Below are 23,532 nucleotides of genomic sequence, written 5' to 3'. Positions count from 1 at the left end.
GAGCGAGCGATGAAGTTACACCATTGGTCGGCCGAGTTATGAAGTTACACCATTGGTCGGCCGAGTTATGAAGTTACACCATTGGTTGGCCGGAGAGGTCCAGCCATGTACTAGGTTTTGACCTGGTCTTGTTTTTTGTTTTGAGGCGGGACAGGATGCGGTAGGCACTGCTGTAAACTTCCGTGAATGTTCGAGCAACTTCAGCGGCGGGTTCGTTCCAAGGCCGTAGGACGCCGCTCACATGGCAAGGCTGGCGGGGGAAAACATGGCTTTGCTGGGTCGTCTCTCCAGCACACAGTTAAAGGAGAAATATGAGCTGGTGATGTTTGTGAGCTCTCTGATGTCAGCATGATTATAAAGCAGATAAGTGAATGATTTAGGAGTTTTGCATTTGGTGACATGTAAGAATGATTTTTCTGTAGTCTGACAGCATGAAAACGCACACACACGTATACTTATGTATATATATAAATATATACTTTTAAACCACAGAATATCTGTTTCTTTTCACATGTTCTGTCATTGAAATAAGCAAGAAACAGGGGTACGGATGGGGTGTTTAAAAATAACAGAAGCGTGTCTCAGGTTTTGCCGCCGGCGTGGAACGGCGAAGCGCGCTGCGGTTAGATTGATCTGGGGGCCCCCGGTGTGGAAGGGGAGGGGCCCCCAGAACGCGGCGGCCCCTCCCGCATTCCAGCGGGCCGGCCCCTGTTGACTTAGCGGACTGAGCGCGAGCAGGAGGCCGGAGCCAATCACGGACCGGCCCTCTCCGAATTCCAGGGGGGAGGCTAGCGGAGGTCTGTGTCATGTTTGCAGTTTGACGGCATCGGAGAGTTCTGGGGGATGGGGGTGTCTGGGGGGGTTGTGGGGGGTAAAAGCGGGGGAGTTTAATTCTCTCTGGTTTCTGGTAAATTCACCTGCGGGGGGGGGAGTGTGGCGTAGGGGAGATTTTGTGCAATGAGGGGGAGGTAAGAACGAAAATGAGCCAAATAGGAAAGCTGCATATCGACCCAATAAAATCACTCCAGACCCACAAACTTGATTAATGAATTGCCTGGGAACGGCGGAGGAGGACAATGACTAATTTAAGGGACGTTTCCCTTCCAGCTTGTGTTGCGAAAGATTCCTCCTCTCCCGTGCTCCGGTCCTGGGCCCTGCCAGTGGTCCACTGGGTGCTGTGGAGAAGTTACCCTCTTTCCCCCATTTGGTTTTTGGGGGAGGGGGGAAAGGGGGGGAGGGGGGAGGTTCTCTGGCTACTGTACTGTGTTGGGGTGATTTATCAGCGCTCTCTCTCTCTCCCTGTTTCTCTGGAGCTGTGCGATCCTCCATCTGGAGACCAGATTCCCAGGCCCTGTGCATCTGCTGTGGCTCCTCACAGGCCAGAGCACACACTCTGCTCCTGCTTCCCATTCTCTCTCTCACACACATACACACAGACACACACACATATACACACACACACACACATACACAGACACACATACACACACAGACACACACACACATACACACAGACACACACACACCTACACACACTCACACACACACATATACACACACACACCCACACAAACTCACACACACATACATGCATATAGGCTCACACACACACATACACATACACATACACACACACAAACGCAGGCAAACACACACATGCACAAAAACACACATATGCTTCCATGCACACTCACACACACTCACACAAACATACACACATATAGGCTCACATACACACATGCACATGCACAAGCTGCCACACACACACACACATACACACACAAATGCAGACACGCACACACACACACATAGGCTCCCACACACACTCACACACACACATACATGCATATAGGCTCACACACATACACACATGCTCACATACACACACACACACACACGCATAAGTGCTCACACACACACACACACACATGCACACACACACACACCCGCGCACATGTATGTGGACACACATGCGTAAGCGTACATACACACGAGAATGCACACTGCCCCCTCTGTACAGAACTCAATGAGCTATTCATGACTTCATGGGGGAGAAATTTCCTGCTGGATTCTTGATTTCCTCTCCCAAATTTCCAATCAGCACTTTCTGTTTTCTGAATTGTACAGGGCCAAAGAGTTCTTCTGAAATATGCATTTAGTCAGGAGGGATCATTAGCCAAAGAATTTTCTTTTTATGTTTATTCTGTCAAGACGATAAGCTTGGACTGGGGAAAACTTCGCCAGAGAATTTTTTATGGGTCTGTTTATGCTACGTATGAAACCGCTCAGATTGGGGCATTTTCTAATTATTTTATTATTGTCTTCAGAACTGACACATTGTTAATAATACAATGTTATAAACTGCTATAATAATAATAATAATAACTATTATTATTATTATTATTATTATTAGGCTCCGTCTGAAAACACTCGGAATGTGCTGTCTTGCGTTTACCGATCATCCTGTAGGTAGCTGACATCAGTTTGCTTTTTCATGGATCCTGGGACGGTTCCCCTGAAACATGCTCGCGCGGGGCCTGTGCACACGTGCACGCCCCCTGCTGTGTGCGTTCGCGGCTAGCGTGTGAGCGCTAACGCAGAGCGGCAGATTGAACAAGAGTCCCGGAGCGGTGGGAGCGTTGCTGCAGGCTGAGGCTGAGAGTTCCTGCCCACTGCATTACATTACCACCATTGAGCAGGACGCTCTTATCCAAAGCACAGCTTCTTTTATTATAGCATCCATTATACAGCTGGATATTTTACCAATGCAATTCAGGTTAAGTACCTTTCTCAAGAGCACAAGGGCAGTGTCCTATCTGGGAATCAAACCTGCAACCATTGGGTCACACAGGCCAGTTCTCTAACTGCTATACCACACTGCCCCCCAGAGAGGCAGCCCGGGGAGAGGGCGGCAGGCGCTCGACGAGCCGAGGGGCTCTTGTAGCGTTACTCCCAGCATCCTCTGGGACCGACTGTTTATGCCCAAGTGGGGCTCTCTTAAGCAATTCAAACAGGAGACAGGTTTGTGTTTTTTTTTCTGTCTTTGAAGTGGGGAAGGGTGCTGCCCTTCACCGAGACACCGTAAAGTTAAAGGGCCCTTGAGCGTGAGACACTGCTGGAGACTGTGCTGAAAGAAACCGAGATGGGAGGAGCCTGGGTCTGCTGGTGGGAGCTGAGCCTTCAGACACTATTGGCGTTTGTGTCATGTGACATGTAGCAGACCCGCCCACTAGGACCCTTAACACTTCCTATATTGTGTTCTCCTCTGATAGGGTGACCAGTGAGATCCATCACAAACACGCAGTGCTATGCCGTAGATGTTCTGACAGTGGAAGGTAGACTAAGCATGCATGCCGAGAACTGCCGTTACGAGCAGTATGTGGGCCAGAACTGGTGTTGTGTTGTGTTAACTTATTAATTTTTTTAAATTGGACTGACGAATGACTATATTAGGCTGATAGTCAGTGCTGTAAACCGTAATGGAAGAGCTCTCATTGGTCACAGACTTTATTCATTCTGTTACCCTTGTGTGCTGAAATTGGACTTGTCACCATGACGATCGGGGCTGCACCATCACTCTGATCCTGTAAGGGCTAACAGAAACCCACCTATCAGAGTAGGGGAAGGGTGGCGTTCAGCGATGTGCTTTCCAGGCCCTCTTTCCTGCGTTCGGATTGGCCGGGTCTCCACTCCTCACTAATACCTGCCCAGACAGACAGCCAGGTGTCACACCTGGGGGAGCCGTGAGAGCGGAGCAGGTGCTTACCTGGGGAGGGAGCACCTGGCCGAAAAGGGGGGGGGGGGTGTCTGTCCCCTCCGCAGTTTCAGAGCGAGGGCTCTGGAGAGGTGCGTTTTCCGCGGGCTTGTTGTCTAAAGTGGTTCCTGGTGACACAGAGGGTCAGCAGTTTTTACAAAGCAGTGTTCTCCATTAGAGGGATAGTTAGTTACCTGCTGGGCTTTTTTTAGGAACACGGAATGGGACACAAGGTGAAATGGCACGTCCCTGCCACGCCACACCTTAAACGAGTCACGAGTTAATTTGCATAACAGCGCTACTCAGCTGCTAGTCCAGTCGCTCATTGCGTTTGCATTGCATGCTGGTCTATCCCGGAGGCAGACTGAATGCTGTTCAGTGCAGACCTTTATGCTGCCAGGGTGCTCTCCAGTGTTACTGTGCCAGGCACAACTCCCTTTGCCCCACTGATGGTTTTCAGAGGGGTCATGTCAGTAGGATCAATAGTTTGGGATACCCTGTGACCTGGAAGTGAAAGGTCAGCTTGTGGGACTTCCTGTCGTAGTGCTTTTTGCGCTGTGACAGAGGCTCGAGCACTGAAGCGTTTCCTGTGGCTGAACTTGGCTCGTTTGCCATAGAGGCAACTGACGCTGTTTGCAGTGGGGAAACCCAAAGATCAGGACTTTAGCCAAGGATAGTGACATCACCCACATCTTTATGACGTCTGGTCATGCAACAGCTCTGACTAATGGGATTACAGTGGTGTGTGTGTGTGTGTGTGTGTGTGTGTGTTTGGTGTGGCGGATAGAGGAACTGACCACATTTGCAGGTATAAATGGTTTTTAAATTGATATTTACTGTGGTTTCTATAGCTACCATGCTTGAGCCAGAGCATTGCCCATGTGGTGTGGAACGTGTGTGTGTGTGTGTGCGCGCATGTGTGTGTGCGTGCGTGTGTGTGTGTGCGTGTGTGTGTGCGCGCACGCGCGCGTGTGTGTGTGCGTGCGTGTGTGTGTGTGCGTGTGTGTGTGTGTGTGCGTGTGTGTATATATGTATGTGTGTGTGTGTGTGTGTGTGTGTGTGTGTGTGTGTGTATGAGTGTGTCTGAGGCTGACAGCAGGCCCACATGGCTGGTTAATGATTGGCTGAGCGTTGGGGTGTGTAAATAGCTGGGCTCACTGCAGTGGCAGCAGGGAAGTCACACATTAACACAACCGTGTCGGAAAACCTTCCGCACGTGTTCGACCGCACGGCGGGAGGAACGCCGCGGAGGCACCTGGCTGCCGCCGTCGCCGCCGGCGCCCGGTGAGTTTACGGTAAACGCGTGGCCCCTATTTTTCCGAGGTCGAGCGTTCCTGTAAATATTTCTCACCTTCTTCAAAACAGGTTGGTCAGAACATTGTGAGTGTGGTCAAAACACAGTTGTCCTTTCTCTAGTCTGTCCGTGCAAGTGTAACATGGGGTCGTGTATTACTGAAGGCAGCGATGGTCCCAGGAGCGTGGATGTTCAGACATTTTAAAATATTGCTCTTGAGGGACTGAAGATGGGATGGAGAAATTTTAACGATGAGAACAGGCCATTGAGTCCATATAGACCCCTGTCATTTTAGTACTGGCACTTCACCAGAGAAGAGCGAGTCTTGCTCTCTTTCGCTCTTCGTTAAGCTGACACATTAGCATTTTATAATCCTTATGGGTCATTTGTTGTTGTGTAACCTGGGAAACTCGAGGCATTTATGTTTTTTGGTTGTGATGTCACTGATGATGTCACAAGTGACACAGTGAAGGACTGAAAAATTCCGAAGGGATGCCTATGCTCTCTTACATTTAGCATTTAGCAGACACTCTTCTGCTCCAGAGCGACTTGCACAACTCTCTCTTACACCACACTTCACTTATAACTCGGTAAAACACTTTGCTTAAAAACAGTTTGAGTTGGCAGAGCTTCCCCCACCATGTCACTGCAGAGGGACTCTCCTGAGAGGTTATATGCCTGCAGTCTGCCCCTGCACCTGCTGCCCAGGAAGCACTGAAGTTTTGTGCTGTGATGTCATGCCTGCACAGCTCAGCTGGTGGACTGCAGAGTGAAAACTAGCTGAGGCTGGCTGGACAGGTGTGAAGGACGCACACACAGTGCCCTCTCACAAATTTGACTGAGAGAATGAGAAATAGCGGATTGCAATTGTTGGAAAAGAGTTTTAATTACCCCCAACCAAGCGTAATGTTGAAGTAGATTTGTGTAATGTGTGTAGCTGCAGTCATTTTAGTTGAATATAATACTTGGTTACTACAAAACAAAACAAAAAAAATTGGTATCTGAAATCTGAAATTCAGTGAGTTGTCTGGCACATTTCAGTTCTTGATATGGACCAAGGAGGCAATTATGTGTTGTGATGACAGTATTGTATGGAAGCAGTGGACCCCAAAACAATGTTTTGATTAAAATCACTGTTTGTCTACATTCAACGCAACATCGTTGGTTGAGATTGCTCTTGTGTTGTGGCTCTAGGCAGCCCTCTGCTGGATAAAACGGAGAATGCATAGCCACAAACGGGAGAGGTGGAAAAAAAAACTGGCTGAAAGACACACACTGTTCTTTCTGTTGCAGTTAGGCTACATCCCAGGCGTTTAGTGGACTCTCACATCCAGAGTTTATACAGGGAACATTCTTTACTCACAGTGCGCACAGCTTACTGAAGCAGTGCAGGTTAAGTGCGCTCGCTCAGGGGTGCAACAGCAGTGCCCCACCCTGGCAGTCAAACCTGAAGCCCAGTCCCAGCTTTTCCAGAAGGGAATAAAATTGGCAAAAAACAAACAGTTTCACACATGAATAGAGGGTTTGCTGAAGGTATAATTTAACTTAAATTGGTCAGATAAACAGATAATCACTTTGTCTTTACCCTTTGATTAGCAGCATGCTACATATTGTTTGGGTCCTGCTTGTTTCAACATTTTCTGTGTTTTTTAGAGCATGACATTTTTTTTCACTGGTTCACCCTCCAACTGACTAGCTGGAGCCACCTTGGGGCTGAAACACATATTATATACACACACACATACGCTCACACACACACACACACTCAGACGTGCACGTACGCTCAGCGCACAACGCAGTGTGAAATGTCCTGAATGCCAGTACAGCGTGTGATGTTGAGCAGTGCCGCAGAGTCCACACTGTTGCTCAGAGCCGGGGGGGAGTTCACACGTGGAGTACAGTGTACGGGTGAAATGCATGATGGGTGTGGTGTGTCGGTATGGAGTGCGTCACTGCGTGTCGTACTGAGGCAGGGAGAGCCCTGTCTCTCTGAACCCTCCACTGCACTCCCCGGGGGACCCCTTATTCCTACCCAGGAAGGGACTGTTCTCACGCTGGGGGCCTGCATCTCGCACCTCCCCTGACCCTAACCCCCCCCCCCCCCCCAAATACCCCCGACTCCACACTCTGAACTGTGTCCTCAGGGACCGTTCCCATAAAGGGGTGGAGGGGGGGACCCCCACGGGGGGCTCTGGGAATCTGTCCAAACGGAGGGACTTGCTGGGACGGTCCTGGTGCGCTGTCCTCACGCACTGACAGCCACCGATGCCTCAGCACAGGGAGGAGAGCCGTCCTGAATGCGGCTTAGTTAAACACCCGCTCCCCCCCCCGTTTCCTCTCTTAGCGGAGCGCCCCAAACCCCGCCGATCAGCATACCCGGCGTTTTTATCCGGGCGGATCTGAGCGGGTTTCCCATCGGCCGGAAACAGAACCGTGCCTGAAAGCCCACCACGCACACACAACACTGGAGCCGCAGGACTTCGCTCTCGGAGTGGATGCTTATCGGGGTCCTGGGTTCGGGGCGGGTTTTTTGGTTTTTGGATCGGTGCCAGGCGTCCGCTTGTGAAAGAGCGTGTGGGGGCGAAGCCGCCCCTGGAAAAACACGGAACCCGCCGCTGAGCGCTGAGCTCGAAGGAGGAGAGGAGAGAACAGAACTACGGGACCCCGACGTTTGTCTGAACGGGGGGGAGAACGTGCGTTAGGGGGGGGAGAAACAGGAGTTGTGCGCGCACACGCACGTGCGTTGTTACAGGAACGGCGCGGGCCGCATCGGTGCACGCGCGTGATTGCAGGACAGGAGTCACGGCTGGCGCGTGTGCGAGCGTGTGAAAAAGCAGAAACACGCTTATAATACACCCACGCCGCTTATGAGCATGAGCCCGGAGTTACTGCGCCGAACGCAAGCGCTCATTATCAGAGAGAGAGAGAGAGAGGAGGGGGTGACTTTACTGAATACAGCTGTACAGGACGGGGGGGGGGGGGGGAGGGGGGGAGGGAGTTTGAAAATACCCAGAGTACAGAGAGAGAGAGAGAGAGAGAGAGAGGCTGGGAGAAAAGAGAGAGAGGGGTGAGAGGGAATAAGAGGATCTGATTGAGGGGGTAAGAGAGGGAGAGAGGGAGTTAGAGAGAGAGGGGGAGAGAGTAAGAGAGAGAGGGGGGTGAGAGAGAGAAAAAGACAGAGATGAGAGGCGGTGAGAGAATGTGATTGAGGCGGTAAGAGAGGGACAGAGGAAGAGAGCGAGCGAGTGTAAGTGACAGTGGGGTAAGAGAAGCAGAGAAACGGAGTGAGTGAGCGGGGAGGACAGAGAGAAGGAGAAAGTGAGTGGCGGGCCGAAAGAGAGGGCAATACTGAGAGCGAAGGCAAGTAACAAAAGACGGAGAGAGAGAGTGGAGAGCTCTGGAGACGGAGAGAGAGAGTGGAGAGCTCTGGAGACGGAGAGAGAGAGTGGAGAGTGGAGAGCTCTGGAGACGGAAAGGCTAGCCGAGGTTCGCTGGACGGAGGGCTCGTGGCTGTGTGGCGCTGGGCTGCTGGAGGCTGCGGGAGCCTGCTTCACGCGCTTCATGTGGACACGCGGAAGCACCGATGCCTGGAGGTACCCTAACCCCCACCAAATCTCTCTCTCGACAGGCGACCTGCACACACCGCTGCTCCTCGGGCTGGTCACGGTTCTGTCTCCTAACAGGCGACCATACAGACCGCTGCTCCTCGGGCTGGTCACGGTTCTGTCTCTTAACAGGCGACCGTACAGACCGCTGCTCCTCGGGCTGGTCACGGTTCTGTCTCTTAACAGGCGACCGTACAGACCACTGCTCCTCGGGCTGGTCACGGTTCTGTTGCTGCTTCAGAAAGATCCGATCGAGCCAGATAAAGTGAGACTTGCTTTCATGTCACCGGGCCAGACACTGAAAAATTAAGAAAACATTGTGTGATGTTCGCTGTCTTTGATCCCCTGCTTTTACCTCCCACCTGTAGAAATGGGGAATTATTGGAGCGTGTACCTGGCAGCTATCCCAGGGTGCATCTTACTGTTTTCACAGGTGCTGCCGACGTTTCGCTGGCCTCTGTTAGTATCACACGCTGGCTTGTGCGCCTTTTTTTTACGCAGGAAAAATAGCACGTCCTCCACAGACAGCGGCGTGAGCCGGCTTAGAACTCCGGGATTTAGCTGTTACCGTGGTGCGGCGGGTGCCACGGAGACGGTTCGACGGGCTAACCAAATCAGAAAAAGGAAGTGGCTTTCTAGCCTCCAAAAGCTGAAGTTTTGATGTGTGTTTTTTTTTTTTTTTTTAACCCACGCCCCCTCACCCCTCCACACAAAAAAAAAATAAAGCAAATCCTTTAGACACAAGCCCCCGAGATGGATGTGAAAGCAGTTTAGCATGTGTGGGAAAGTGGCCGCGTTCCAGCGTCTGGAAGTGTTTATCCTGCGCGCCGCGGCCGGCCCGCTGCTGCTCCATGAATCTGGCAGAGAGCTCCGCTGATTGATTTCAGTTCTGCTTCGGAATTCCTGGCCTTGGGATGGAGGTGATTTGGTCCCTGAAGATTCCCGGGATGCTCTCTCACCCCTGCCTTTTTTTTTGGGGGGGTGGGGGGAGGGGGGGGAGGGTTTAGCTTCAGGGGGTCAGGATGGTATCCCAAAGGAGGGGTGGGTGGGGTGGGTGGGTGGGTGGTTGATGGGGGGGGGGGGGGTGTTAGTGCCGGGGCTAAACGCTAAGGCTCCCACATGTGTCTCTACTGGGAGGCGGAGGGGAAGAGTTAACGGCCTCGCGTGATTGGATGCTCAGTAATAGAGGCGTGGCTAAATCGGGAATGTGCATGCCGGCTGCTCCCATAAGACCTCACGCATGGGACCCGCCTCACTCCCCAAAACCCATCCCCCCCCAGCCTCCCGCTAACCCTGCTCCCGGGTGGCCTCCCCAGATCCGGACAGTATGTGGCTGAAAAACGTGTTTTCCGGAAGCTTCCGGGAGCACGGCGGTGGGGCTGGTTAGGCCGAGCCGAAGCTCTGAGGTCAGACATGCTGGAGGAGTCGTGCCCCGCTCCTGCTGTGCCCGGTCGGCTTGCTCGCTCGGCTAACTGCCGTAAATCTCCTCACGGGGTTACCATTCGAGCGCTGAGGCTCAGACGCGAGGGACGCAGAGCTTGTTTTGAGGCGCTGCGTACGGGGACAGTGACAGTTATTTATCTCACGTGACACACGAGGGCCGTTTCGGAGAGCCACCAATAGGACTGGTGTGTTATTAGCAGCCCGGAGTTCATGGTTCTGGACCTGGAGCGCCGTCTCCCTTTCAAAACAAGTGAAGTGATTTTCCATTGGCCGCGTTCTCCAAGTATTTATGACATCACAGTGTTCTTCCATTTCTCTGGGAGAAGAGAATGCCAGAACAGCATGCTGCTCAAGCTATCATACTGAGCTGTTTTCATGGGGTGCATTTCATGCATTAATTGCATTGGCCTGTCTCACTGTAAGTCCGTTTAGGTTAGACATGCCTTCATGTACTACAATGGATTTGCATTGTGGAATTTAGGCATAATCCATTGTTACTTTGTGTGTGTGTTTGTGTGTGTGCGTGTACATGCATGCAAGTGTGTGTGTGTGTAGGTCTGTGTGTGTGTGTGCGTGAGTGTGTATGCTTGTATGCCTGTGTATGTGCGTGTACGCGCGCATGCGCGCGTGTGTATGCATGTTTGTGTGTGTGTGTGTGTGTGTAGCTGTGTGAATGTGTGTGTGTGCGTGTATGTGTGTGTGTGTGTGCGTGTGTATGTCTGCGTGTGTGTGTGTGTATATGTGTGTGTAGCTGTGTGAGTGTGCGTGTGTGTGTGTGTGTGCGTGCGTGTGTTTCTGTGTGTGTGCATGTATGAGTGTGTGTGTGTGTATGTGTGTGCTTGTGTGTCTATGCGCGTGTGTGTGTGTGCGTGTGTGTGTATGTCTACGTGTGTGTGCGTGTGTGTGTATGTCTACGTGTGTGTGTGTGTGTGTATGTCTGTGCGTGCGTGTGTGTGAGTGTGTGTGTGTGTGTGTGTGTGTGTGTGTGTGTGAATAAAGGGGGTGGGGGCAGTAATACCACCCCGGGGCTGCAGGGGGCAGTGTCTGAGCCTGTGGGTGGGGGCAGGCGGTTGTATGGCGGTAGGCGTTGCCCTCGGAGATGAAAGCCTCCCGCTCCCCGGGCGTCCCTCGGAGGTGAGCGAGCGTTGCCACAGCTGCGGCGGCCGCGTTTGAGATCCGCGCGGGACGGCGGGACGGGGGGGGGGGGGGGGGAGAATAGGGCCCACTCCTGACCCAGCGGGGTCCCGCCCTCGCAGCGACAGCTTTCGGCTTAAGCCCTCTCCTTATTTACCCCCGGAGCCAATATGCCCTCGCTGCGCCGCCCCAGCGCACTTTGATGTCAGGAGCGGACTTCATTTTTATTTGGGGAAAGGGGGGGTTGTAGGGGGGGGGTGGGGGCATGTAAGCAAGCCACCCAATCATCCACCCTTCACAGACATCTCAGATAGGCAGCTTCCAGAGCGGATGTGGCTAAAAATGGTCCGTATAAAAATCAGTGCCCTTCTTTTCGCAGACTTCTTCACACTTTCCTTGCGGTAAATTCTCCTTGGCTAGTGTGCTTAGCTTTTTGCTGTTGTGTGTTTTGTCATCCGATGAAGGGGCTTGTGCAAAATGAACAGCGTCGGAAGGGTGAGCGGGTTCGATTCCTCGAGACGCTACTGTCTGTACCGCGATCCCACCTTTATGTGTGACCCTCTGTGCTTTACACCCGTGTTTTGGATGAATATGAACGTGAGAAATGCACAAGGAGGGCAGACTGCCTATTGTTCTTTGAAAACATTGAGCTATGCTATTATCAGTGGAGAGGGATGAGGGGATGAGAGTAAGAGAGAGTCAGAGTCAGAGAGAGAGTCAGAGAGAGAGTCAGCGAGAGAGAGAGAGAGAGAGAGAGAGAAAATAACTCAAAATAAGACAGAAAGAAAGGCTGTATATGGCAAGTATATTCTTATAAAAGTGAAAGGGAGAGAGAGAGAGAGGTTGCTTTTTGACAGAGTGGTATTTTAAGCAGACAGACGAGAGTGGTCACATGTTTTGGCACAGCTGATGCAGGTGCATGCCCGCAGGTCTAAAGAGAGCCTGTTCTGCCAGAGCCAGAGAGAGGAGCCCAACTCTGTTCCTCTTCCGTCCCTGGCGATGGCCCTTGTGGTCACCGGGGGGGGGGGGGGGGGGGGGGGGTGGTCACCCCCAGGGAGACTAAAGAACCCCCAGCTCGCACCGTGCGTCGGATGCCTGATGTTTCAGCTCTTTATTTTGGGAGACTGTGTGTTCCCGTGTCTTAGCAACGCTGGCCCAGCAGATGCCAGCTGCATTCTGGCGCGGACACCGTGTTACCCGTAGGTTTTTGGAACGGGTCCCTCGCGAAGTTTACCCCAGGCCAGCCCGAGGAAGATCGGGGTAAAGCGGGCACCGGATGTTTCCGCTGACCGCCTCGGGCCCGCCCTCGCCAAAAACGTCCGCCCCTTTCCTCCTCGGGTCGAAGTGTTTGGAGACGTCGCGTCCGAGCCACGGCACCCAGGCCCCGGCGACTGCCGTCAACCCTGCGTATCCACGGTTACGCGCGTCCGCGCCGTCACCACAGAGTCCCTCCGGTGCGTTGCCGTGCGTGCGCCCGCGCTCCTACGCGCATTTCCCCGAAATCCGCGGACCTCCCGCCCTCCCGCTCCCTCCGGTGGCACGCAGCCTGTTGTCATGCATTGTGGGTAAGAATGCGGCCGGCCTGGGACCGGAGGACGTGTGTCGGCGGGATTAGCGAGCGGCACCTCTGGTTAGCTTGATTGCGCCGCATTGTCCCGGCGACGCCGCCCGCCGGGGGCCCGCGTTAATTAAAACCCCCGTCCCAAAAAAAGCAGGGGAGAGGCGCTGTTCCCACGGCACGGGGAGAAAGGCTCGGGGGCCACTCCCGTATTAATTAATGTTTGGGCCCCGCCAGGAGGCTATCCCGTGCTTTTCATCGCGAGCGCCGCGAAAACCGAAAAGCTTTTTAGTGCGCTGCCCCGACGCTGCCCGACCACTCCAACCGCGGAGAGGTCCGACCGTCACCGAGCCTGTGCTTATTTGGAAAGGTTTATGAACGCCGTTGTTTAGTTTTTTTTTTTGTTTAAAAACTGGTTTTATTGCTTTTTTCCTGTTTATGGAGCACCTCTGAGAGGCGACGCACAGACCGGGGTGAGTGGAGAAGGGTTCGCCTGTTTCGGGGGTGAGACATCAGACGTGCGGTTTCCGCGCAGGCCGGGGGGGGGGGGGGGGCGGGAACGTCACTGTCAGCCGTGCGCTCAGCTCTGGACGTCTGGTTTTGTTTTTTTGTTTTCTTTTTTACAGTCAGGTTGTCTTCACTGCGCTGTGGGGGGGGGTCGGTCGAGCCCGCGGGGTGATGGATTTGTCTGTTCCGTTCACGTCACGAGGAAGAGGGGGAGGAAGAAGAAGCCGTTTGCGGTAAAACATAACCCCCCCACCCTCCCCACCACTACCAGTGTTTGTGAGACAGTCAGCTGAAATGAGCCGCTGGGTCTCTGGTTCATTCCAGGTGTTTACGGTGCGGCCATTTTAGGTGAAGACCGTGAAGAGTCTGTACCACTACTCAGAAATAACATTGGGGTGCGGTGGAGGGGGGGCAGGTTTCAGTTCTTTTTTCTCAGGTACACTGCAGTGTTGTCTCGGCTGATTTATTCTCTGTGCTGTATGACGGACAGGGAGCAGGCGCTGGTGGGGGTCGGGGGTGGCAGTTGGGGGGGGTGGCAGTTGGGGGGGGGGGGGGGGGAAGGGGGGTGTTCAGTTTCCGAGCCATTTCCTGTAAATTGTGGGCGAATTGTTCGCGCATGTCGAAGTCCGGTAATTCTTTCTCTTCTTCTTCTTCTTGCTGTTATTTTATGGAAGGTCTGGCGCTTTTAGAGCACATTTTGTTAAGTGGTTCATAAAGGTTCCTGACGTCAGTGCGCGTCGGGGCTCTGGTAACGCAACACCTCGGCATGCGCTCGGCCAGGCCGTAGAGACGCTTAACGCAGCGGCGGTGGGAAAAGAGCGTTAAGGAGTCGTATCCCGTGTCTGGAATAACACTCATCAGCCAGGTTGGGGATTTTTGTGGCTAATTTTTACGACTGCCGTCGTACGCGCTGGATTGAATTAGGAGTATACCGTAAATCGGAACGCTTTTCTTTTTACCGTAACCTCGCTGTATGATTGCCATGAGCGCTCCTGGTGTGTCATCCTTTTGTTATTATTCGTCCCGGGGATTCATGAATTTGGCTTAGGTGGGGGGTGGGGGGGGCGGGGGGGAGCCCACGCTACAGTGACCCCTCAGGTCCTGAAGGTCGACCTTATTCCCTGCTCTTTCCTCCTGAAACACAAAAGCTGGATGTTTTAATGCAATTATTTCCACGTTGCTTTTGAAGATGGGAACAATATTTTTTTTGTTCACCGTCGAGCCAAACGTACCGATGTTTTAAGCTGCCGTAGGAATACGAAGGCAGTCAGGCAACAACGGTAATAAGCAGCAAAACAGGACAACATTCTTTTAAAAAAAATGTCTGGAGGAGTCAGTCAGTGTCTGGGGTAATGATGCGTTTGCGGCTTTTCTTTCTCTTCCTTCTCAAATGAAAATCCCCGAATGACTGATAGCACAGACACTCTTCAGGTGTCTGCGCTTTGTTCTTGGGGGGCAGTTTCTGAGTCTCACAGTCTTCTGTTATCTTGACGGCGGCCTCAGCTGTCATCACTGGTGACGACTGTCTCACACACAGACACACATACACACACACACACAGATACACATGCACACACAGACACGCACACACACACATCTCACTCTCACACACACACATGTGCACACACACGCGCACGCACACACACAAACATGCACGTACATCTCACTCAGACTCACACAGACCTACACGCACACACACACACACGCACACACACACACACACGCACACGCACGCACACACACACACGCACACGCGCACACACATGCACACGCGCACACACACACACACACACACACACACACACACACGCACACGCACGCACACACACACGCACACGCGCACACACACGCACGCACACGCGCACACACACGCACACGCGCACACACACACACACACACACACACACACGCACACATATGCATGCATGCACACACACACGCACACACACACACGCACACACACACACACACACACACACACACACACACACACACACACACACACGCGCACACACACACACACACACAGATGTGTGTAAGAAAGGGCAGATGGGCTGTAGTCAGACTCAGGAGGTCTGTGGAGTGACTCAGTGTTGCTGGTTGTCTGGCGCTTGTGTCCTGTTTTCCTTACTCTGCTCTGCCTACGTTTTCCACTCTGTAGCTGCGTAGCTGCAACAACATCTGCCCCCCCTAAACTCACACACACACACACACACACACACACACACACACTACCCCCAGACCCCCCTACCCTCAGCCTTCCTCTCCCCTGGCTCGTCTGTTACCCTGTTCCACGGAGTTATGAGACTCCTCTCGATCCCGAAGTCAGCTCCCTGACAGAAATGACGTTAAGCCCAGTCTCAGGTCCCTGACTGCTCGTCAGACACAGCGAGGAGTAGTGAGGAGAATGTGGCACTCTTCATTAAGGGGGGGGGGGCGAGGGGGGGTTTAATGAGGTCTTCCGAAAGAGGAGTGATGAGGAGATGAGCTTTCCCCCGTGCTGGGGGACAGTACCCCTGCTGTACCCAAAAAAAAGAGAAGAAAAGTGTGCAGGGAGGTGTGGTAGCTGGCTGGGGGTGTGGTTAGGGGGGGGCAGGGTAGGTCTGGCTGAGAGAGAGGGGTTGGGGGGAGAGGGAGGAGGGCGGATTTAGGGGGCTGAGATGGGGGTGGGTGAGTGGGTGGGTTGGTTGGCGGGGGGGGGGGGCAGGGATGTGGTGGAGCAGGCGTCCGCTCCTCCTCGCAGTCGGCTGGAGCTCTCGGAGCTGCGGGAATCGAGATGCTCTGACGCTCGTTCGGACGCTCGGAGAGATCGCGGTGCGGAGGTGTGCGTCAACATGAGCGCGCGATGAAGATATCCAGTGAGTACGGCTTCTTTTTCCCACAGCGGGGGAAAGAGAGGAGTTAAACAGAGCATTTTTCTTTTTTTAAACGTGTGATCTCTGTGCTTCTTTAATTGAGGAAAGATGTGTGTGAAAAATGCCCTGGCTTGGCTTAATGGCTGGATGACAGTGCTGTGTCTAATTTCTCAGGTAATTACAGTTTAAGTGTTTAAGTTTTTGGGATGACAGTGCCTGCTGAGTTAGTCCAGGTTGTTTTTTGTTGTGCAGGATGTGTATATCAGTTGACGCAGGTTCACGCACCGTATTAATCTACCAGCTGCCAAAATGGAATTACTCTCGCTACTGCGATCTTGGATGCAATTTGAATAGTTTGTCGGTTCAAACCCAGCTTCATCTTCTGTTTCACTTTCAAGGAGAACGGTTCTCAGTCTTAAGTCTGCTTGTGTGTGAGAAACCTTACGTGTTGTTTCTCTTCGTTCTGAATCGTAATGTGATCGGTTTCGCCAGGTGTGGATCAATGCGCTTCCAGCACAGATGTATGAGCTGTATGGTGTGTGAGGATCCTTCTGTGTGCCTGTCAGTGCGCGTGAAGCGCGTTTCTTGGCGCCGCTTCAGATCCTGCTAAGAGAGAGTAAGGAGGAACGTGCTGGCCCGGACGTGCCGTCGGCCACCCCCCCCCCCCCCACCCGGCCCGAAACCGCGAGCGAGCGCCGGAATGCGAGCGGGGCACGGCCGCGCCTGGCGGCGTCTCGAACCGGGGACCGCGCGTGCCCCCGGCCCGCCTTCACCTTCGCTCGGAATGTTCTTCCCGTTGCGTAACGAAAGCCTGCTGTACGCATTACATAAGGAGGAGCCCCCCCCCCCACCACCCCCACCTCTCCCCCCCCTCCCCCACCCGCACCCCTCCCCTCCCTCCCCCTCGCTGCCAGTGTTTGGCTCACGCGCGCGTTTGGAACACGCCGTCGCCGGTGTTCCGGGCCCATTGTGATGCGTTCGCGCCGTGTTGCCTCCTCCTTTTGTGGAGGTGCAATCTTACACTGTACACAGTTTGAGGGTTTATTCCGGGGCGCTCGACGCCGCCCCCCCCCCCCCCCGCCCCCCCGCCTGCCTGGCAGGGCGCCAGGCCCCCTAGCCTTTCATCCCCGAGGTTCCCAGGGAGAGAGAGAGAGAGAGAAGCGTAGCGTAGCGTAGCGTACACAGAGCTCGCGTGTCGTGTTACAGACCACGGAACGCAGTGGGATTCCCAGCTCAGGTGTCGCTGCTGCTCGCGCTGGCCTGCCTGCTGCTCCCTCAGGCTGGCGGGAGACCGCCGGGGCTCCTGCTGAGCGCTCGGACGGAACAGTACCGCCCCAGCCGCTCCCCTGGAAGCTTTGGGACCCGTCCGGAAAGGACCTTCTCCTTACCTGCCGGTGACCCGTGTGAAACCGTCTGCTGTGCCCGCCTCGCTCTCTCTGGAGAGAAATACATCTGGAGGTTTCTTATTTTTCACATGTAGACTCAGCTCGTATAGGGCTTGGGGGGGGGGGGGGGTGGGGGGTAGTATAGAGGTTGGGGGGGGGGGGGGGGGTCATGTTCCTGATTTGTTTTTGTTTTGGAAGGCGAACTTCAGTGAAAGTTGTTACCTGAGGAAACACGGTCTTGCTAATTGTTGATTCTGCCGGTGGGCACACAGGCCGGGGTTACGGTCCTTATCGAACCCGTGTTGTGCAGTTGTTCCCGTGACCTTGAGATGCACTTTTGTACGTCGCTTTGGCTAAAAGCGTCTGCTAAATAAATGTAATGTAAGGTAATGATTCACAGGGCTGGCGTGTGAGTGCTGTCATGCAGCAGGGGTGGAGGGCAGGTTGGATTACTGTGAAAGGTTACCGCTGTCATCGTTACGCTGATGTATGACGATCCAGGTGGGACGTCCCAATACGTGCCCGAGCGTGGGACGAACACAAAGCCTGCCCCGGTGCATGATGGGAGGCCTGGTCCGGCTCCTGTCCATTATGAAGAAGCGGCGGAAGCTTTGTTTTGGACACTGCCGTGGGGCTTGGGGGTGGAGACTGAACCCTTTTGTTCCCCGCCGGTCCGAGATATTTAAACTTGAGCCCCCCCGCCTCCCTCCCTCCCAGGATCGCACGCACTCCAGGTGTGAGGGAGAGGACCGCAAGCGCTCGTCCCGGCTGCAGCGTAGCCTTAGCGCTTTTTGGGGTTTTTTTTGGATCTCCATGAAGGTCTAAACACGAAAAATGAAACAGGCGTAATAATCCTGTGAGTGTGTGCTGCTGTGTCTCTCCTTCCCTTCCGTGGGCTCAGGTGAGGATCATTTCCACTTTTTCACAAAGGGGTGAATCACACTTCTGAACTGAATATAACTGGAAATGCATGGCGGTTCATTTGAAATTGTGACAAAATATTCTTATATTCTAATATTCTAATCTAATATAAAATAACTACCAATGATTAATGATTATTGATAGAAATGGAATGATGCGATATTTGTGGATACAGTCAGATATAATTGATATATGTATGATCAGTAATTGATACTAAACTATTTGATTTAATCAGTGGAAAACTGTATTTCTTGCTGTTTATTGCTGCTCGAAAACATCTGATTGTAAACTGAATGAAGTCGATTTTCTTTTTTCAGCCGGTGTCAAAGTTCATTGACACGATGACGCAGACGTACCTTGCCTCAGAGCGAGTGTGCTCTCATATTTGTGTTGTGTTGCTAGGCTGGGCCTCTCTGTACCAGAGGCCAGTGTTTTTCCACTGAAGAAGCCCATGTCCTCCTGGCTGGAGCTCCTCTGGCGCTGTGTAGCTTAAAGGCTCATTAGCATTAATTGGGAAGATGGGGGGTAATGGGGGGTGGGGTGGGGGGTTAGTTTGCTTCCTGTCCCGGGCTAAGTGGTGGGGAGTGCCCCGGTCGTCAGTGTACCTGGAGGGCGGGGGAGCGGCCCAGCAAATGTGTCCCGTGGCAGTAAAAGAGGGCAGGGGAGCGGCCCAGCGAATGGGCCCCGTGGCAGTAAAAGAGGGTGGGAGTGTGACCTGCACAGCGGGGTCGTCTCCCGGGGCGATAGTCAGACCGGCGGTAAAAAGCGTCGCGAGACGGACCCGATTTGAGAGAGACCGGGGCGTCTGATCCGGGAGAGACCGGGGTGTCTGATCCGGGGGAGACCGGGGCGTCCCGTTCCTCCAGTCTGTAGCTGGAGCGCTTCGGGTCGTTTGGGTTGGAGTCTGGACGGGACCCTCACCAACAGCTTTAACGTGTGTGTTTCCTGTGAAGGAGGACGGTTGTGTGGTGGGAATTGTTGTTTTTTTGTATTTTTAAAGTGCTATTCAAATGACTGAGACCGCTGGAAAGCCTCTGAATGGACATTGCTCTTTAACATTGAAATGGGGCGGGAGAGAATATAAATTTGATTAATGTATGGGATTCCCTTTCCACTAATGAATTCTGAGTTAAATTTAGGATGTGTCCTTGATCACTAAAAGGCTAGTCCATGACTATTTGTATGTAAACGTGTGTTACGTCTTGTCTTTACATCTGTATGTATGTGAGCCTGTCAAGTCACATGTTTGCGCACTGTTTTTACAGCAAACGTTGCCAAGGATTTTAAGGGGAGGGGTTAAGGTTCTGTGTGTGTGTTGGGGCGGGGGGGGGGGGGGGGTGTGTGAGGGATTATTGTTAGCAGTTATTACAGGCACTTATATCTCAGACATTCAATATAACAGAGATTTGTGCCTCAGCTGCTGTGCTGCTGCTTTGATCATCGTGGCACCCTGGCTCAGGGGCTGAATTTTGGGGTTCAGCTGAAGATCCTGGCCTGTGGCTACTGTTCCCCAGTAATCCGGTTTATATTGGAAAGAGGGAAGGAGGGAAGGCACGGTTTCTCAGCGAAACAGAAACAGGGCCGGAGAGACTTACTGTACGTTGCCTTACATAACAGCCCCCAACAAAGCCGCTCCCAACAATGGGGGATATGTGGAGGAACGAGGGCGGGGCGGGGCTTATAAACTCACATCTTTCACCCTTTAACGTGTGAGGTCACAAATGCGTGATTAGAATGTTCCAAACTGAGCGTTCTAATGCTGATGTCACAGTCACTGCTGGTAACTGAAAGTGGTGGAGTTCCAGAACACTGACTGGAACAGTCCAGAAAACCTCCTCTTCAAAGAGTTACGATCCAAGCTGCCTTCTCCCCCTCTGGTTGCTGAGCATGTAGAATGTTCTCTCTCTCTCTGTTCCGTGTGTGGTCGACACCGACGTGGAAGTTCCAAAACCCCCGGCACAATCCCGAGTAAATCCCAGAGGCCAGGCGGCCGTCGCCGTGGCAACCTCCAAACGGGCGCCAGCGTGGATCTCGCTCAGTTTTTCTGAGGTTTTCCACTGCGACGGCTGGCAAACTGACTCGTTTCTTTCCATTCTTATTTTCAGAGATCGAGGCGAAGGAGGCGTGTGATTGGTTGAGGGCGGCAGGCTTCCCCCAGTACGCTCAGCTCTACGAAGGTAAAGATCTGCCACGTCTGTTAACATAAAATGGCATCTGCCATGTCGTGCCTCCTGTGATGCCGATGCCACCAGGAGTGAAGTGGTCCTGTCTGTCAGCCATTGTTTTATAACACAGTACACTTGCACAGGCATTCAGGAGAATTATCTAACTGCTTTAACTGAGAAACACTGAGTGCATTACAGCCTTGATCATCGTTATAATGAAGTAGAAATGAGGCTGTGGAGAGAAAATCTCAGATTTGGCCCCACTGCCCAACATGCACCCCATACTAACTCACTCCCCACTGCACACTATGTATGTGTATCACCCTTTATAGAAAGGACAGATATGTGGGTTATACATATATTGTTAACACGTGGGGTATATGTACATCTCCATATCTCCAGACGGGACACATATGTTTGATTCATAATATGACTACATGTGTAACATGTGCAGCATGACAGTCTTCCTCTGGCACAGGGGCATGTATGTTCACATACTGCTTTTCTGCATGGGTGGGTTCAGCGGTAGGAAGGTGGAGGAGCAGCCTGCTCTGCTCCATTTACACAGCTGCGCTGGGACGGCCCTGAAGCCCGGGTCTGGGAGCCCTGAGAACCCCGGCTGCCGGGTTTGGGTATTTCTGGGCTAGAGTTACTACCTAAACACTTCCTGTGGAGCCAGAGAGAGAGAGAGGTCATGGGAAAAAAAAGGCCCCGTTATCTGTGCCTAGAAAAGAAAGCCCTCTTACCCCAGACCCTGGGGCGTCTGCTCTATCTTTACCCCGGACCCCCGGGGCCACGTCCTCCATCTTTAAGTGCGAGCGTGACGTGAATTTCCCCCTCTGCTGAGAATTGTGGGTAGTTTTTCTATGAAAAGCACTGGCACTAGATCTGTCCCCTTGTTAGTGGCTGTGTGTGTGTGTATGTGTGTGTGTGTGCCTTTGTATGTGTGTGTGTCTGTGTGTGTGAGTGTGAGTGTGCGTGTGTGTTTGTGTGTGTGCGTGTGTGTATGTCTGTGTGTGTGTGTGTGTGTCTGTTTGTGTGTGTGCGCGCATGTTTGTGTTTGTGCGTATGTGTGTGCGTGTGTGCGTATGTGTGCGTATGTTTGCGTGTGTGTGTGTGTGTGTGTCTGTTTGTGTGTGTGTGCGCGCGTTTGTGTATGTGTGTGTGTGTGCGTGCGTGTGCGTGCGTGTGCATGTGTGTGCGTGTGTGTGTATGTGTGCGTATGTGTGCGTGTGTGTGTATGTGTGCGTGTGTGTGCATGTGTGTGCGTGTGTATGTGTGCATGTGTGTGTATGTGCGTGAGTGTGCATGTGTGTGCGTGTGTGTGTATGTGTGCGTATGTGTGCGTGTGTGTGTGTGGGAATAGAAACTGTCTGTTATTGTAATGGAAATTTCAGTCTGGTGGCGTCTAATTCTTTCCAGGGAGCTGAAAATCAAGGCTATCAAGGGACAGTGACTATATTAAACAGAGACCTCATACTGACTGTGATTTCTGTTCACCACATGTACGCATGCACAGTGACGTACACAAATGTGTATGAAATCCCCTGATTGTGCTTTTGATTGTCTTGACTCCATTCTGGAATCCCCCCCGCTGTTCCTCTGTCTACAGCAGGGATAAGGCCTGTGTTTGGAGTCTGTGTTTTCACTTATATATCTGCGTGCCGCACTCCTCCAAAATAACTTTATTCTCCTTCATAAAGGAATGTTAGTTGCTTTGGGCGTGGGTCCTGGGTCTGGTCTCAGCTCATGATGTAATGCCCACACAAGTCCAAGGCCCGGGCTCAGTGATCATCTGCCGCGTTTTATTCGAATACCGAACGTTCAGAACAAATTTTACGGTGCTCTCCCGCGCCCCCCCCCCCCCCCCCCCCCCCCGCACTCTGCCATCAGCTACGTAAAGCAAAATGCTGTTGTTTAGGAGAGTGAGAGGGGCAGTGGAGATGTGGGGGTCTCTCAAACATATTTTCCTCAGCTGCCTGCTGTTTTATGCCGAATACTTCTGGAATTCTCCTTTTCCACGAGCGGACCAATAGGAGAGAGCTGCTAAGAGTGGTATTAGGAGACCAATCAGAGAACTCTGGAGGCGGAACGTGATTGCGCTAAGGCTACCCAAGATGCTGTGTGTCATAGATCATGCATTGATGCCAGGCCCCACAGAACGGTGTCTGTTAAGACGCTGTTGTAGTGTGTGGATGGGCCCCATGGACTGGTGTCCAAACCGGACCTGTGGTCAGATTTCTGCAGGTCCGATTTGGATTTTACCTTTGGGCATAATTCGATTTCTCTTCCACCGTGATGGGGCGGGGGGTTCAGTTGGACACAGTGACAGAGTGACCCCCACCGGTCAATCGGACACCTAAGTCTGCCTGTTCAGCTGCCCAGAAGATGTTTTGAAAGGTGACAACATTTAAAAGGAAAAGAATAAAAGCCAGTTTCTCACACAGCTTAAGCGTATGAGTTATTTTTGTCATTGAGCAATAATGTATAGATTGAACTTTCTAAAATCTAAATTATTGTAGCTTTCTAAATTTGAATGCTTTGCCAGTTTCGTGGAATCCTGAATGTTCTTACCTGCTCCTTTCATAATGAACTGCAAGATCAGTTTAGACGCCTAGCTGTTGTAATATTTAGCAGACCTCAATGTGTGCTCCTGTGCTGCAGTGATGCATGATGGGAATGCGGCCCTCCTGATCCCTTTTCCTCTTTCCTCTTCAGATTCGCAGTTTCCCATCGACATATCTCCCGTGAAGAAGGACCATGACTTTCTTGACAAGGACCTTGTCGAGCCTCTGTGCCGGTAAGGAAACGACCCGCGACCGGGCCAGGAGCTACGCGTCTGTTAGCGTCTGTTAGCATCTGTTAGCATCTGTTATCATCCGTTCGCATCTGTTAGCATCTATTAACGTCT

General features: G+C 52.5%; 1 protein-coding gene across 1 annotated transcript in view; it reads left to right on the top strand.

Annotated features, from left to right (window-relative positions):
- The window catches only part of stard13b (StAR-related lipid transfer (START) domain containing 13b), a 102,833-nt gene that overhangs the window by 64,863 nt on the left and 14,438 nt on the right, over nucleotides 1-23,532 (top strand). Inside the window, 2 exon segments of the mRNA XM_035386332.1 lie at nucleotides 20,562-20,633; nucleotides 23,340-23,421. Of these exon segments, the coding sequence (XP_035242223.1) occupies nucleotides 20,562-20,633; nucleotides 23,340-23,421 (154 nt within the window).

Source organism: Anguilla anguilla, chromosome 12, assembly GCF_013347855.1.
Source record: "Anguilla anguilla isolate fAngAng1 chromosome 12, fAngAng1.pri, whole genome shotgun sequence".
NCBI classification, from domain to species: Eukaryota; Metazoa; Chordata; class Actinopteri; order Anguilliformes; family Anguillidae; genus Anguilla; species Anguilla anguilla.
This window is presented reverse-complemented; position numbering and strand designations above follow the sequence as displayed.